This window comes from Vidua macroura, chromosome 11, assembly GCF_024509145.1.
Source record: "Vidua macroura isolate BioBank_ID:100142 chromosome 11, ASM2450914v1, whole genome shotgun sequence".
In the NCBI taxonomy this organism is placed as follows: domain Eukaryota; kingdom Metazoa; phylum Chordata; class Aves; order Passeriformes; family Viduidae; genus Vidua; species Vidua macroura.
The window spans coordinates 20,701,534-20,717,714 of record NC_071581.1 but is presented as its reverse complement, the minus strand read 5'-3'; the positions used below and the strand labels follow the sequence as shown (position 1 = coordinate 20,717,714).

General features: G+C 50.1%; 1 protein-coding gene across 1 annotated transcript; it reads right to left on the bottom strand.

Annotated features, from left to right (window-relative positions):
• Window positions 1-5,925: 5,925 nt before the first annotated feature.
• On the bottom strand, window positions 5,926-14,458 carry EMC8 (ER membrane protein complex subunit 8). The gene is made up of 5 exons (XM_053987843.1): window positions 14,188-14,458; window positions 8,989-9,065; window positions 7,463-7,532; window positions 6,899-6,993; window positions 5,926-6,769 (listed from the first exon to the last, which is right to left on the bottom strand). Exons 1-5 carry the CDS (start codon window positions 14,383-14,385, stop codon window positions 6,610-6,612), a joined length of 600 nt encoding a protein of 199 aa, XP_053843818.1. The 5' UTR covers window positions 14,386-14,458; the 3' UTR covers window positions 5,926-6,609.
• Between the last annotated feature and the right edge of the window lie 1,723 nt (window positions 14,459-16,181).

The window sequence follows — 16,181 nt, the reverse complement described above, 5'->3', positions numbered from 1 at the left end:
TTCAGGCGGAGTGAAAAGCAGCGGTTCAAACGCAGGGAACGCCGGCCGCACATTAAACACCCCCGGCCGCGGGAGGCAGGGAGGGGAAGGGAAGGAAAGCTTGGAACTTCACCCCGGGCTCGGGAGAGAGCTGATCCCAGGGGTTTGGGAGGTCTCCGATGGGATCAGAGCCCGGCTGGGGTGGGCATGAAGGGCAGCAGGGAGAGCAAACGGGTGGTTTTGCTCCACTTTCTGCTGGTTTGGTCCTGCCATGTCTGATGAAAATCAGAAATCTGGGAAGAGCTGATTTCCTTCCCGATCTGACTCCTCCGATTTGTCAAATAACTGAGGTATTGCAAAGCTCCAGGAGCGGGGAGGGTGGCACAGGGGCAAGGCTGCAGCTCCAGCTGCGGGCACAGTCCTGGGCAGAGACATTTGCAACCCACAGCTCCCTTTTTCCCTCAGAAAACGGACAAATTAATCAGTTTATGTGGATTTTTTTCTCCTGTTCAGCTGCAGAGCCTGGCAAACCTGATCTTTGCAGATCCCATCCCAAACTCAGAGCACACAGCACCCCATGGAGCCAGGGATCGCTCCCTGGCAGCACAAATCCAGCCAGAGCAGCACAGATCCCGCCTCCACCTTGAGCTGTTTTACTGCCTGTCTCCAAAACTACCTGTTTGCTGCTGCTGGGTGAGAACAAACAGCCCCAAACCCACGAGGGCTGGAATTAGCCTGGCCTGGAGCAGCAGTTGTTGCTACAACAGCGACAAAAAGCGATTGTCTTGCTGCAGCAGGGATGGGAAACATAAACACCAGGCTGCTAAAATACCTGTGGTTAGTTCTGCGGGTGCCGCACAGCTCCAGCTGCTCTGCTGACACCTGATAGGCACAAACACAGCGTCAAACGCCCCTTCCTGTCCTCCCCCGGGGCTGGTGAACAAAGCAAAAACCTTTGTGAAGGTTTATAAAGTGGGGGTTGTCCACCTTGAGGTGACTGGGAGGCGCCTGGAGCCCCTCTGGTGTGGTGCCTTGGTCACTGCTGGGTGAGCAGGGTCAGGAGGAGCCGAGTGCCAGGAGCAGGAGCAGCCCAGTGGGCTCAACATCCCCTTTCCAGGGTCTCCTCCCTCCCAGGAGATCCTGGTTCCTGTCACAAGGCTCTGAGCTGTGACTTGCTGAGCATCACGTCAGGGCAAGTGGCCAAAGCCCACCAAGAGCCAGCTGGCCAGGGGAGGACGAGGATGGGCTCAGGGGGGTGGGTGGGTATGGAGCCACCTTCACTCCCTGGGGGAAGATTGTCCTTGCAGAGCTGGCCGGAGCCTGGCTGTCCCCCGAGGTGGTCACTGGCTGGTTTCCAGCCCTGCCTGTGTCCCTTTGGTACCAGGCTGCTCCTCTCCCGCTGCTTCCCAGCCCTCCTGCTCCATCCTGGCCCGGGGCTGAGGCCCTGCAGGGGGGGTGAGGATGGAGGGCAGCCTCCCACATTGCCTTCGGGGGGAGGGCAGGGAGAGCTGCTGCTTCCCAGGCGCCAGAGGAACCGCAGGGACAAGGGACGCGTTGTGCAAACACCGGCCACAAGAAAAGCTTTGGCCGGAGAGCCCGGAGCAGCTCTGCTGGCTCCCTTCAGGAGCTGCTCCTGCAAACACCAGCTGGGCTCCCCTTTCAGCAGGGAGGGGGAGGAAGCAGCTTTCTGGGTCACAGAGTGGCAGGGTCTGCTAACGCAGGTGACACGTCACCCTGGCTCCGTGCTAACGGAGCAACGAGGCCACCTGTCCCCTCCTGCCCCCGTCCCTTCTGGCCCGAGCAGGGGAAGGGGCTGCTCCCAGCCTGGCTCTGGAGCTGCCCCAGAAAGGGGCTGCAGGGTCCCGCCTGGGGCTTGCCAGAGCTGGAAGTGGCAACCAGTGCTGGGAGCGGAGAAGAAATTCCCTCCCGGAGATCCAGAGTCACCAGGGCTGGCGAGTGGCACCCGGAGGGGATGCCAGGCGTGGGGAGGGAGGGAGGGAGGGAGGAGGATGTCACGAGGAGGCAGCTGAAGATGCAGGCTCCGGGGAAACTGGAGCAGCTCCAGCATTCCCCAAGCAGCGGCTCTTGGCAGGACTGGCAGAGCGAGACACCGGCAGGAACCGCGTGGGCTGGCAGCACCCCCGGAGAAAATCCAGCGGGATGAGGCGGGAGCTGCTGCAGAGGGGGTCGGGAGGGAAGGGGGGAGCGAGCACGTACCTGAGGCACAGAGCTCCTGCATCCAGAACAAAGCACCTCTCCCCCGGCATGGATTCAGCCGGGAGGCCACGGCCGGGAATTGGCTTAGGGACCTGGCCACGGCTGCCGCGCTTCCCGGCTCGCTGAGCTCCAGCTTAATCTGGGCCCAGCTTTCCCTTTTATCCCCTGCTGCTACAACCTCGATAGAGTTTCTCAATTAGGTCCATCCTTTAAGCTCCAGGGTGCATTTCTAGGAAGGGCGGCGTCGTTTCGCTCGGCCTTGGCGGGCTGGCCGTGCGCAGAGCGGGCCATGCCTGGCACGGATCCTGCCCGCATCCCGCTGCAGCCGGAGCGGCGCTGCCTGGAAGCACTCCCGGAGTGACCCCTCACCCCCAGCCCACCTACCGGGTGTTTTTGAGAGCAGAGTGCCCTGCTTCCCTCATCCCAGCTCCGGCAGGCTGGAAGTGCCACAGGCAGGAGCGCTGTCCGCCCTGCCAGCCCCCCGTGTCCGTCCTCTCCAGGTCTGCCCAGATCTGCCGCCTTCCACGGGAAAGCAAGAGGAAGGGAAGCAGCTGGGGTGGACTTTCGAAGGAGAAGGCTGGGTGAAAATGTGGTCTAAAAGCGACAGTGAAAAAAAATCAAAAAGGGAAATCGATAAAGCCCTCAGCGGCTCCTTGGGCACGCAGAAAGCGCCGCCGGCTGCGGGAGGGCTGGGTGGGGGAAGCGAGGAGGGGGTTGTGCTGCAGGACCGGGATGTGTGGAGGTGTTCAAGTCCAGCTGGGAATAGCAGAGCCCGGGCAGGATGGGAGGGGAGCAGCCCAACAGGGACCAGCTCGTGTGGGTGCCCCAGCTGGGCTCCAGGAGCTGAATTCCACCCAAAGGAGAAGCAGAGCTCTCAAATCGAGCGCATTTCCCCTCGAGGCCATTTTCCAGGCTGCACTCAGCCGCAAGCCCACCCCACTAACAGCCTCCTCCATTAGCATTATCCCGGCTCTCCCTGGCAGTGCCCTCCTCCAGCGGCATCTCCAGACGCTTCCCACATCGGAGTGCAGCGATTAGGCCCCGAGCCAGGGAGCAGAGAGACCGGGCACTGCTTCCTGCATCTGTCACTGTCACCTCTCCTCGCCTGCCACTCGCTGGAGGAATTCCTGGGGCAGGGGGCTGCCCCTCACGGCTGGGGTGGGCTCTGCACATCTGTCTGCTCCTGGCTCCAGCTGTGCCGGGTGATCTCTGAACCGCTCACCTGCTCCCGTGTCAGCTGCAAGAGCTGGAGCTGTTACATCTCTACTGGCTTTCCTCGGGGAGGGAACATCCCAGGAGCAGATGGGAAGAGGGGAAATGCCAGCAGCAGTCGGCTTGGCTTGCTGGATGGGGAAAAAGCTTCCCCAAATCCTTGTATGCACACACAGAGTGATGAGCTCAGGGAGAATGTGGGACCTGGCATTCCCTGCGAGCAGGGACCTCACTTGTGAGCGACCCAGAACAGCTGGTCAGGGATTCCGTGGCTCCTGGCACCCATCTGCTTGTGGGGATGTTTGTCACTGTTCTGGAAAATCGGGTTGAGTGGGGAAAAGAGAATCCCACAGGCTGGGAGAGCTGGGGGTGCTCCCCTGGAGAGGAGAAGGCTCCAGGGAGAGCTCAGAGCCCTTCCAGGGCCTTAAGGGGCTCCAGGAGAGCTGGAGAGGGACACAAGGGATGGAGGGACAGGACACAGGGAATGGCTCCCACTGCCAGAGAGCGGATTTAGATGGGATTTTGGGAATTAGGAATTCCTCCCTGGCAGGGTGGGCAGGCCCTGGCACAGGTGCCCAGAGCAGCTGGGGCTGCCCCTGGATCCCTGGCAGTGCCCAAGGCCAGGCTGGACAGGGCTTGGAGCAGCCTGGGATGGTGGAAGATGTCCCTGCCCATGGCAGGGGTGGCACTGGGATGATTGTAAGATCCTTTCCCACCCAAACCATTCCGGGATTCTTTTTTTCCAAGTGCTTCAGGCTGCGTGGATGAGGTAAAAAGTTGGGAGTTAAAACATCTGGGCAGGCAAATGCCAAATCTCCAAATTTTGGTGGATAGGGAGAAAAAAAAAGTTAATCCTGAAAGTCATTAATTGCTAACAAACAAAAAAAAAGAGTAAGACACATCCCCAGTGCTGCCTTCCCAGCTCTCAGCAAGAGATGCCTTCCCCAAGATTTCCTCCCCCTGGGGTTTTAAAAGGAATTACCTTGAATCCCTGCCCTGAATCCAGCAGATTTTCAGCCAGGAAAGCAGCATTTGCTCTGGCACATCAGCAGGGAAGGGGAACACAGCCTTCCCTGAGCCCTGCAGCTTCCTCATTCTTCCAGGAGAGCCACGGTGGCTGCCTGGATTTATGGAATTGCTGCTTTTGTCCAGCCTTCAATGCAAATAGGCCAGGGGAGATAAGATCTGCGGGCTTGTCCTCTTTGCTTAAAGCCAGCCTGGGCTTCTGCAGGTGGCAAAAGATCCTCATTTGAAAGCCAAGAGATTAAAAAAAGGGGAAGACAAAGCATTAAAAGCTGCTCCCCTTCCAGCAGTGCGTCCCAGGTTAGTCACAGGGAATATTCCAGCAGGTTACACGCTGAGGAGACAAACTGCCTAACAGGGGGAGCAGGATTAGCCTGAATTTGCATATTTATGATCAAAGCTTGAATAGGAGATGCTGTTACAAAGAACAAGAAACACATTTCCTGTGGCTCGGGAGACGCAGCAGCTCCTTCTGACAACCCCACTCGAGGAATCTGGCTAAGATAACGATCTGCCTCTGGAACAATACCTTGGATTTCACTGGGTGTTCGTACAAAGTCCTCTTCCTGCAGCCTGGGTGCTTTGCATCCTGCTCCCGGGATATCTTTTCCTACAGAAATGGAGCGGAGCAGCCACTGGAATGTGTTATCTCACTGCTTTGGGGAGCTAAATACATGTTTTCAGTCAACAAGTGAAAACATTTCCCTCTCCTGCAAGCCTGACTCAGCCTAGGGAAGGTCCTTGACTCGGTGCCAGCCTCTGGCAATCACACCTCACCCTTGCACAGCAGGGAGATAAAAACCAAAGTGCCCAAAGCTTCCTCTCCTCCCTCTGACCTCACCCCGTGGCCCTGTGGAATCTCACCTGGAAGGAACTCCACAGTCTGGGGGCATCCAGGGTCTATTCCCTGCTGCAAATGGGATTTATAGCCTTGCCCCATCCCTCTCCAAGACCAGGAGTAAAACTTGGGCTTATTGACTCGAAATCGTGAGGTTCTGACAATTCCACTTTGAAGTAAGCCCAGGTTGGATGGGGCTTGGAGCAACCTGCCCATGGGGAAGGTGTCCCTGCCCATGGAATCAGATGATCTCCGAGTCCCTTCCAGCCCAAACTTTGCTGTGATTTTAACACTAAGATTGGAGACAGGCAGACATTTTGTGGATATTTGGATCCTCCTTGTAACAACATTTCTGGGCAGGAAGAGAAGGAAATCTGGAGGAATTGTGGCAGGTTGAGGTTGTGTTTAACTACAGTTAGGAGAGATGCAACAAAGAGCTCTTCTAGGCTGGGACAAAGCTGCATTGTCCAGAAAACTTCTCCTTGGAAATAAATATTAATGGGAAAGACTAGGCAAGCTGAACTAGGCTCCCTGATTCCATGTACTTGGATCATGTGGAAAGTGAGATCTGCTGATTAACTCCCCCCTCAAAATGCATGAAATTAATAAAGTTAATTTCTCCAACTGCAGATTCAAACTCAGTAGTGTGCTTCCAGTCCTTTTTATAAATCATTTACTTTGGGTTTAACACATTCAAGCAGTAACTGTGCTTGTCAAGCCCACAGAGAGCAGGAACCACCAGATTATTTGGGAATACTGCTTTAAAACTCTGTCATGCTAAAGCACTGCAAAACAGGTGACACATGAGCATGGAACATCCTCAGCAGTTTGCATTTTACTGTGCCAAGAGATTTACAATTCCAACCCAGGCCAGAAGAAACCATTCACCTCCCATTTGATCTATTTGCCCTTAAAATCTCTCATCTGAGGACAGGATTGATTTTTTTTTTTTTTTTTTTTGGAAAGGTATTTCCAGAAATTGTTAAAAAGTAACCTCTGAGAAGATTAGAAAAGCTGAAGTCAAAACTTTGGAATAGGAACAGTGGGGGCCAAGCAGAAGCAGTTCTGGTTTCCAAGGAATAGCAACATTCACTACAAGTGGGATGGTGTCCACGAGGACAGCTGCAAGTGACAGCTGGCAGCTCTTCCAGGGAATGTCACCACCAACATTCCGTGGCTTTACGGACACAGCACCGCGCCACGGGACAGGCCACTCCTCTTTAATCAGTCAGCTTTCCACACAAGGTACTGAATATTAATTCTATTTACATTCAAAAATAGCATTTTTCTCTCTTCAGTACAGAGTGGGAATGCCCATGGAGTAGTCAGGAGGATCCCTCCTAGCACAGGTGCAGCACAGCTTTGTTGATCTCCGGGTTTGTCCAGTCGTTGCGGATGTCATCCAGGTGATTATCAAAATCCACCAGTGTCTCGTAGGACTTGCTGTCCAGGAGGGAGGCAGCGATTCGCTGGGCTTCGGTCCAGTCTTCACAGAAGTCACTAGGATGGAAAAGAACCAGGCATCAACTGGGATCACCACAAAAAACCTCTGAATGAAGCCATGCTGCAGCGTCCTCACGAGGACAGCCTGTTTTCCCCCAAAGCCCGTGGAGCTCCCGGTTCACTCACACGTGTGGGTCCTTGCACCTCCACTTGTTCTCGTGCAGCTCGTACACGTGGATGGCAGGCTCCACACACTCCATGGTGAACTTGGTGTTGTCAACCTGGGGTGGGACACGGAAACACCACCTCAGTCTTCTCCTCAGCATCCCGAGAGATGAAATAAACCCGAAATCAGTTTGTAAAAACAGGGCGTCTTACACCCACCCACTGTTTTACTCTCTAGCTGCCAAATTTAAGCTGCCAACATCCTTTGTCACAGCAGCGAGGAGGCAAAGCCCTGTTTGTGACATTAAATATAAGAATTTAAGTTGCACGAGGTGGGCTGCAGCCAGAAATTGCTGCCTGAACATGTAGAGAAGGCCTCCAGTTGCTCTGAGGTGGCAGAGAGCTCACCACGGTCTCTCTGTGGATTTACTCTGTACTTCACTGCTCGTTGCATCTCCTCCCCAGAGCATTTTGGAGGGGAAGAGAAACTGAATTCCTCGTGAAAGGAGCCAGAGAACAGCATTTCCCTGGTCCAGCAGCAGAGTCAGAACACACAGGGGGGGTGAGGGGAAGGAAGTTCTTTACCATGATGAGCGCAGTGTCCGTGAAACCCTCGGCAATCCGGGAGGCCACTTTCTCTGCAACCTGGTTTGGGCTGGAGCAAAAAAGGAAAAGGAACTGAGTGATGGGAGCCACGAGTTTCAGCTGAAAGCAGCAGGAAATGAGCTCAGAGAGATGCGAGAGTGACTCTGGGTGCTTGCAAACAGGAACAAAATAAAGGAGCTGATGCCACAGCTGATAAAAGGCTCTGCAGCACCCGAACTGGAGCTCAGCTGGGTTTAGGAATGGCTTTGGAATGACATGGAATCAACATTTGGTGCCCTCCTCTCTTCTTCCCCCAGACCAAAGACTCTGCCCTGGCAGGCATTTAGAAAAGAAACTGAGTTTTCTCCCCAGTCTGCACTGAAAACTTGTCAAAAATCAGATAACCCTTGACAAACTTTGCCACGTTTCAAAGGTGACAAAGATCTCTATGTGGTGCCACTTAATGTGGTGCCATTGACAATCTCTGTGTGGTGCCAGTTACCTTCAGAAATCAAAGTGAACTTTTAAAAAACCATCAAGCCTGTGATATTCTTCCAAACCTCAAAGAGAAAAACTGTAACCCCTCCTTAAAAATGTGTTCAGCAGATTTATAAGGAAAGGACAAATAATGCTTTTATCCCTGTTAGACACCTTAGAAGTCACAAGTGTTCCTTAATAAACATAATTGAGTTTGAATGTACATTACCAATTAACTGGAATCAGAGCATCGTGGAATGGTTTGGGTTGGGAGAGACCTTAAAGATCCTCTCATTCCATCCCTTGCCATGGGTGGGACACCTTCCACTATCCCAGGCTGCTCCAAACCCCATCCAACCTTGGACACTTCCAGGGATGGGGCATAATACTTTAAATAGGTTGCTCTTATTCTAATTAGTCCCAATCCTGGATTTGTCCAACAGATAGAGGGGAAAAATTGGAATACACAGATCTAAAATTAAACTGTGGCTCCACAGGAAAGTCCCTTATTGTTTAGTGAGTAATCTGAGTCAGCCAGCACGGAAAAAAATTACTAATCCTGAGGAAAAGAAGTGATAAATAAGAGGTATCACTGCCTGACTGACATCATCTTCCACTTCTTTAGCACCAGTAAAAAACTGCTTGGAGAACAACTCAGCGATGATGAAGAAATTTAGAAAGAATCAGGTCACTCCTGACTTTCCATGAGATCCTGGGAGTCGTCAGACTTTCCAAGATCCATACTGCACGAGCAAAAACACTCTGCAGATTTTGGCTTTTTCCCTGACAACTGCAATTCAAGAAGCTGGCACTGGTTCAAAGAGTGGCCTTTTATAGCAGCCACGGGAGGAGAGCAGGGATCCTGCAAAGCCTGGGCTTGCTGCACCTGACCAAAGGCCACATCCTGCAGCCCCACGGAGACAATGTGGAAGCAGCTGACAGTTGTCAGAGTGAATCACACACGCCTGATTTCTGGGGATGATTGCTGCTGGCAGAGTCCAAGGTACGAGCTAAAAGAGCAAACAGAAGGAAATATTGGCCCAACACACCTGGCATCTTTCACGCGTTCGTTCGCCTGGTAATATCCAGCTATCACGTAGCTGTTCTCCTTGCACCAGGAATCAATCTGGAAAAGCAATGGGAACAATAAACCCTCCAGGATCAAGGGAAAAAATAAATTAAACAACCCAGGAGGAAGGAAGTCTCATGGCTGTCCTGTAAATAAAGCAGTGTTGCTCCATCTCTGCCACGGGGTTCTTGAAATAAATCCATATTTCTGTCTGGCTGTGGGAGTGCTCACAGTTGGGCTGATTGAGCTGGGATGGAGAAACCCAACAGAGCATTTGGAGGATGATGGGAAGCATTAACCAAATGGAGCAAAAGAGCAAGGAGCTGTCTCAGTCAAAGCCTGGCCTAAATCCCAGTGACAGGACAATTAAACTCAGCCTGGAGAGGGTTTGGGTCTCACCCACCAATGGCTGGGACAATTTTCTGCCAAGGCACTTCAGAGAATGCTGCCCTCGTGGATGTGTGGCTGCCCTGTCCTCGCAGAAAGGTTTTATTTCTAAATGTCCCTTTTCTAGGGGAAAATGCAACAATTTGGGGCCTTCATTAGAAAAGAAAAGCTTGAGGTGGAAGGTGAATGTGAGGCTGAAGTTTGTTCCATTTAGCAGCTTTTCAACTGAGATAAAATGATTTTCCTTTGAGAGTTCTTCCTTATTAAACATCTCTATGTAAATGCTTAACCAGATGTACTTTTGGCATATAATTGAGACAATTTTTGATTTACACAAGTACAAACCTTAGGTAGTTTTGTTGGTTGTTGCTTTTTAACTAAATGAATTTGAACATTGCTGTTCTTGCTGCTTTAAACTGGAGCTGAATTCCTCCTGCTGAGTCTGGCTTTGAAAATATCTATCTATCTATATATATATATATATATACATGGTATCTATATATATATGATGTTTTTTATTAGAATTGAGGGTATCAAGTCAGCAAAATACAAAGACAGAAGGGGAGGAAGCAGCTCGAATTTTCCTTTGCAGTCCCTAGAGAGCGCGGCCTCAAAAAACCCTCCCCAGCTCTATTAAAAAAGCCTCCAAAAATACATCTGGTGCTGACCTGTGGCATCCTGGGAGTCAAATCAATCTCATTTTCAGCAATAATTATTGTATTAGACTGCAGAGCCAACCAAACAAAGCAGCCATGTGAATAATCCAAGTGATCACACGGATTTAAGTGACAAAAAAAAAAAGCTGTGCAGCCCTGCAAGAGCTGCTGTTTCAATTCCAAACCCATTTTGAGGGCTTAGGACTCTGGTTTTAATTGTGAGTGGTTTGAAAGCTTGGCATTAGAGCCAGCAGCCTAGGCAGTAAAATTAATAATAATAATAATTATTATTATTATTTAAAAAAACACAACTCCATCCATTTAAAAATTAAAAACCGCAGCCCTAAATCCATTTTTGTTCCGTACCAAAAACTGTCTTGAAAAGAAAGAAGAGAATGATTTTAAGTTCTCACCTTCCTAACTGGTAATTAAAAATTGCTCCTGCATAAAACAAATTGGGGGAAAAAAAAAAAAAATCTCATTTTTGAATGAAAGCTGTTTCCAGCTGTGATTTCCAAGCCCAGCACTGATCCCCAACAGGCATCCTACAGCAATTAGCTCCTGTTAGAAATGTTTGGAATAATAGAAATATTTGGAATATTAGAAATATTTTCAATGTTAGAAATATTTTCAATGTTAGAAATATTTTAATTATTAGAAATATTTTTAGTCACATCCAGTCCTGCCAAGGAAAAATCCAAAGTGGCTTTGGTTTGGTGCAGCCACCAGGGCTGGAAAACCCTGGGAGGAGGGGGGGGAGGAGGAGGAGGAGGAGGAGGAGGAGGAGGAGGAGGAGGAGGAGCTGAGTGCTGTTCCAGGAGAGGGAAGTGCTCCTCGGTTTCTCCTTTTTGGAGCTCTGGTTGTAAAACCACATCAATTAGAAGAGAAATTCAGAGGCTCCAGTGCAACTTAATTCACTTTTTCTTCACAGTTCTGGCTTGGGAAAGGATTTCAGAATGCAAATTAAACATGGGAGTTGCTGCTCTGCCCTCTGGAGCTCCAAATCCCGGGAAATCAGAGAATTCTGGAATATCCTGAGCTGGGAGGGACCCTCAAGGATCATCAATCCAACTCCTGGCCCTGCACAGACCCCCCAGAATCCCTCCCCGTGCCTGGCAGCGCTGTCCAAATGCTCTTGGAGCTCTGGAACTGTGGGAATGTGAACATTCCCTGGGGAATTCAGTGCCCAGGCACCCTCTGGAGGTGTTGGTTTGGGGTTTTTCCATCCCTTGGACCCCCTGAAAGTTTTAGGAGGCAAAGCCTTGAAGTTTGGAAGTCCCTCCTCTATTTCCAGATGAAATCTGGAGATTTTTTTTTTTGCTCCCATCCCGTTCTGGGAGGATTCAGGGCAGGGAAGAGGAGGTGGAACTTGTGGGGTTGGTTTAAAACCCCTCCCACAGGGCCACCCTCGCCCAAGAATCAGCAATAACTGAACTTGGAAAGAAGCAGATCCCATTAAATCCTGCCACAGCTCTGAAATCCTTCAGGAATGAAGCTGCTTTGCTACAAAAATGGAGTTTAAGCACCCTGATCTCCCTGATTTTTTCTGGATCCACACGCCAGCTCGTACAGAAGATGTGGAATCACCTCCTTCCAACCTTTTCCGTGAGAAAATCCAATTTTCACAGCTGCTCTGACAGGATTTACTGACACCTTTGCCTTTGTTTAAACCCAGAACAGCAGCAAAAGGCCCTGGGCTCTTGTAAAATTCTGTTTTTTAAAGGATCACAGCAGAGGCTGTAACCATTCAGAGCCCTAATTATTGTGGGAAACACCAAGAGCTTCCAATCTTTGCCTTTTTGTACCAAAAACTGGGAGTAAATAAGTAAAATCCTGCCACTGCTTTGGCTCTGGGATCATTTTCTTCCTGGAGATGTTGCAAGAAACAGGATTTATTTCCTAATAATCTGATCCTGCTCCAAGATCTACACTAAAAAGCTGCACTGAAGGCCTGAAGTTTACCAAAATTCACTGCCACAAACCCTGTGGAAAGACATTTAATCTGATTTAATGAAAGCACACAGTGCTCTGCTACTCCTACGCTGCTGTAAATAAATTTAAAATGATGATTTTTGTGTGTTTTATGGTAAAACCAACTGGTCAGGGCTCAGGCTCAGCTCCTGTCCTGTGCCTCTGGCTGCATTTCATCATTTCCAGGCTCCACAAAGATGTCAACATTGCCACGGCATCACCTCAGCTGGGAAAAAAAAAAAAGGGGGAATTTATTTAGGAATAACTGGAATCTGTTTCCAAATAAAATCTTCACTGGGATGAAAAACATTGAGGGAAACATTAAGGACGAGTCTGGAGGAACCAGAAATTTGGTTTTTTTTAACAGTATCAAGAAGGGATGCTTGGCAAGCACATTTCTCTTAGGATTTTGCATAGAGGAGCACAGAGAGAAAGAAAGATAAAACAATTTCTATTTCTGCTCCTTGTTTTTCTTATGTAGAATGTGTTTGGAGAATTGTTTACCTGGGGAAATTGCTTAATTAGATTCTAGTAAGAATTGTTTAATCCTGACAGCAAATCAAATCCATCTGTGTCTAAACTCTCAAGAGAAGGTCACAAGTTGCAAGGTAGATATAGGAGTTAGAAAAGTAAGTATGTACTTTTAATATCTTCCTTTATATAGAATATTATATATAGATAATATATATATAATACATAATACATAATATATAATATATTATTATAATATATTATATAAATTATATATAATATATATAATATACAATATATTATATATATTATTATTAATTATACATTTATAATATAGAATTATTATTAATTATATATTATTATAATATATATTATATATTATATATTATATATACATATAATATAAATATATTATATATATTTATATTATATATACATATAATATAAATATATTATATATATTATATATAATATATATTATAACATAGTTATAATATATATTATATATATTATATATATATAATATATTATAACATAGTTATAATAAAGAAATAATTCAACCTGCTAAACGGGAGTTTATCACCATTTCTTCCCGCTAAGTTCACCCAGGTTTTACAATAGGGATGGATCTTTTTTTGCCCACAATCATGGGATGGTTTGGGTTGGAGGGGTCCTTTAGCTCATCCCATTCCATTTTCCACCATCCCAGGCTGCTCCCAGCCCTGTCCAGCCTGGCCCTGGCCATTCCAGGGATCCAGGGGCAGCCCCAGCTGCTCTGGGCACCGGTGCCAGGCCCTGCCCACCCTCCAAGGAACCGTGGCTCTCCTGGAAGAATGAGGAAGCTGCAGGGCTCAGGGAAGGCTGTGTTCCCCTTCCCTGCTGATGTGTCAGAGCAAATGCTGCTTTCCTGGCTGAAAATCTGCTGGATTCAGGGCAGGGATTCAAGGTAATTCCTTTTAAAACCCCAGGGGGAGGAAATCTTGGGGAAGGCATCTCTTGCTGAGAGCTGGGAAGGCAGCACTGGGGGTGTGTCTTACTCTTTTTTTTTTTGTTTGTTAGCAATTAATGACTTTCAGGATTAACTTTTTTTTCTCCCTATCCACCAAAATTTGGAGATTTGGCATTTGCCTGCCCAGATGTTTTAACTCCCAACTTTTTACCTCATCCACGCAGCCTGAAGCACTTGGAAAAAAAGAATCCCGGAATGGTTTGGGTGGGAAAGAATCTTAAAATCATCCCAGTGCCACCCCTGCCATGGCAGGGACATCTTCCACCACCCCAGGCTGCTCCAAGCCCTGTCCAGCCTGGCCTTGGGCACTGCCAGGGATGCAGGGGCAGCCCCAGCTGCTCTGGGCACCTGTGCCAGGGCCTGCCCACCCTCCCAGGGAGGAATTCCTAATTCCCAAAATCCCATCTAAATCCACTCTCTGGCAGTGGGAGCCACTCCCTGTGTCCTGTCCCTCCATCCCTTGTGTCCCTCTCCAGCTCTCCTGGAGCTCCTTCAGGCCTTGGAAGGGGCTCTGAGCTCTCCCTGTCTCCTTCCCTTCCCCATGTGAGCACCCCCAGCTCTCCCAGCCCAGTTATTCCATTTTTTGGAGCATTTCCACCCCCTGCCCCGCCAGCACCGTGCCAACACCTCCCTGCACCCCCCCAAACCCCTGCCAGCACCCCTCACCCCTGCGGCGACACCTCACCAGGGTCAGGGCCACCTCCAGCATGGGGGCGAGCGCCAGCGTGCCGTGGAAGAGCGGGATGCAATCCACGAACAGCGCGGGCTGCGGCGGCCGCGGCGCCGGCGGCCGCTCGGCCACCAGCAGCCCGTTAACGGCGCAGTGCGGGTACTTGGCGCCGTGCAGGACCATCTTGCAGTAAGCCTGCGTGGTCAGCTTCATGGTGCCGCGGCCCGGCCCCGGTGCGGCCCCGGTGCGGCCGCGCTGCCCGCCTCACGCCGCCCGCCGCCGAGCGCCGCCGGCTGTCGGGAAGCGCCGCCAAGCGCGGCCGGCTTTGCGACAGCGGTGAGGGGCGGGTTTGGGCTGTGGGGAGGGTCCCGAAAGTGCGGGAGGATCCCAAAAAATCGGTGGGGTGGATGGGGGGTGAGGGGTGAGAGGTGTGAGGGGCAGGGAGGGGTGGGAGCAGTGCCGCGGGAGAGCGGGAAAAACCTCTGGGGTTGTGGGGTGGGGAGAGAACTCCGGGATCGTTGGGTTGGAAAAACCTATGGGATCGTGGAGTGGGAAAAGATGTTTGGGATCATTGGGTTGGAAAAGATCTCCAGGATCATTGGGCTGGAAAAACCTATGGGATCATGGAGTAGGAACAGATCTTTGGGATCACTGGGTTGGAAAAGATCTCCAGGATCATCAGGTTGGAAAAGATCTCTGGGATCATTGGGTTGGAAAAGATTTCCGGGATCATTGGGTTGGAAAAGGTCTTTGGGATCATTGGGTTGGAAAAACCTATGGGATCGTGGAGTGGGAAAAGATCTTTGGGATCATTGGGTTGGAAAATATCTCGGGGATGATCAGGTGGGAAAAACCTCTGGGATCATCGGGTTGGAAAAGATCTTTGGGATCATGGGGTGGGAAAAGATCTCTGCGATTGTGGGGTTGGAAAAACCTATGGGATCATGGAGTGGGAACAGATCTTTGGGATCATTGGGTTGGAAAAGATCTCCAGGATCATCAGGTTGGAAAAGATCTCTGGGATTTTTGGGTTGGAAATGATCTCTGGGATCATCGGAAAAGATGTTTGGAATCATTGGAAAAGAACTTTGGGATCATTGTGTTGGAAAAGATCTCTGGGATCACTGGGTTTGGAAACGATCTCTGGGATCTTGGGGTGGGAAAAACCTCTGGGATCGTGGAGTGGGAAAAGATCTTTGGGATCACTGGGTTTGGAAACGATCTCTGGGATTATGGGGTGGGAAAAATCTCTGGGATAATCGGGTGGGAAAAGATCTCTGAGATCATGGGGTTGGAAAAGATCTTTGGGATGATGGGGAGGGAGAAGATCTTTGGGATCATGGGGTGGGAAAAACCTCTGGGATCATTGAGTGGGAAAATAATCTGGGATGATTTGGTGGGAAAAGATCTGTGGGATCATCAGGATGGAAGAATCTCTGGGATCATGGGGTGGGAGAAGATCTCTGGGATTGTGGGGTTGGAAACGATCTCTGGGATCATCGGAAAAGATGTTTGGAATCATTGGAAAAGATCTTTGGGATCATTGTGTTGGAAACGATCTCTGGGATCATGGCGTGGGAAAAACCTCTGATATTGTGGAGTGGGAAAAGATCTTTGGGATCATTGTGTTGGAAACGATCTCTGGGATCGATGTGGTGGGAAAATAATAAAGGGAAATGGTTTCTGTGTGGAAGGCACCACCCCGAGTGACCTCGGTGGTGCCGTTTGTCCCTGCCTGGCGCGCTCATCCCCTGTGTTTTCCCATTTTTCCATCCTGCTTTCGGCTGCTCCCGGCCCCCAAACCTTGGGCCCTGAGCCCGGCTCTGGGCCCCTCACGAGACCTGGAGGGGCTGGAGCAGGTCCTGGGAAGGGAACGGAGCTGGGAAAGGGCTGGAGAATTCATGAGGGAGAGGGAAAGGGCTGGAGAATTCATGAGGGAGCTGGGAAAGGGCTGGAGAATTCCTGAGGGAGAGGGAAAGGGCTGGAGAACCCTGAGGGAGCTGGAGAAT

Excerpts from the sequence above, each read along its gene's own strand:
- EMC8 (XM_053987843.1), bottom strand. The coding sequence starts at position 14,385 with ATGAAGCTGACCACGCAGGCTTACTGCAAGATGGTCCTGCACGGCGCC. Across the intron at positions 9,066-14,187 it reads TGGAGGTGGCCCTGACCCTG|ATTGATTCCTGGTGCAAGGA; the intron begins GTGAGGTGTCGC and ends TTGCTTTTCCAG. Across the intron at positions 7,533-8,988 it reads GAACGCGTGAAAGATGCCAG|CCCAAACCAGGTTGCAGAGA; the intron begins GTGTGTTGGGCC and ends TTTTTGCTCCAG.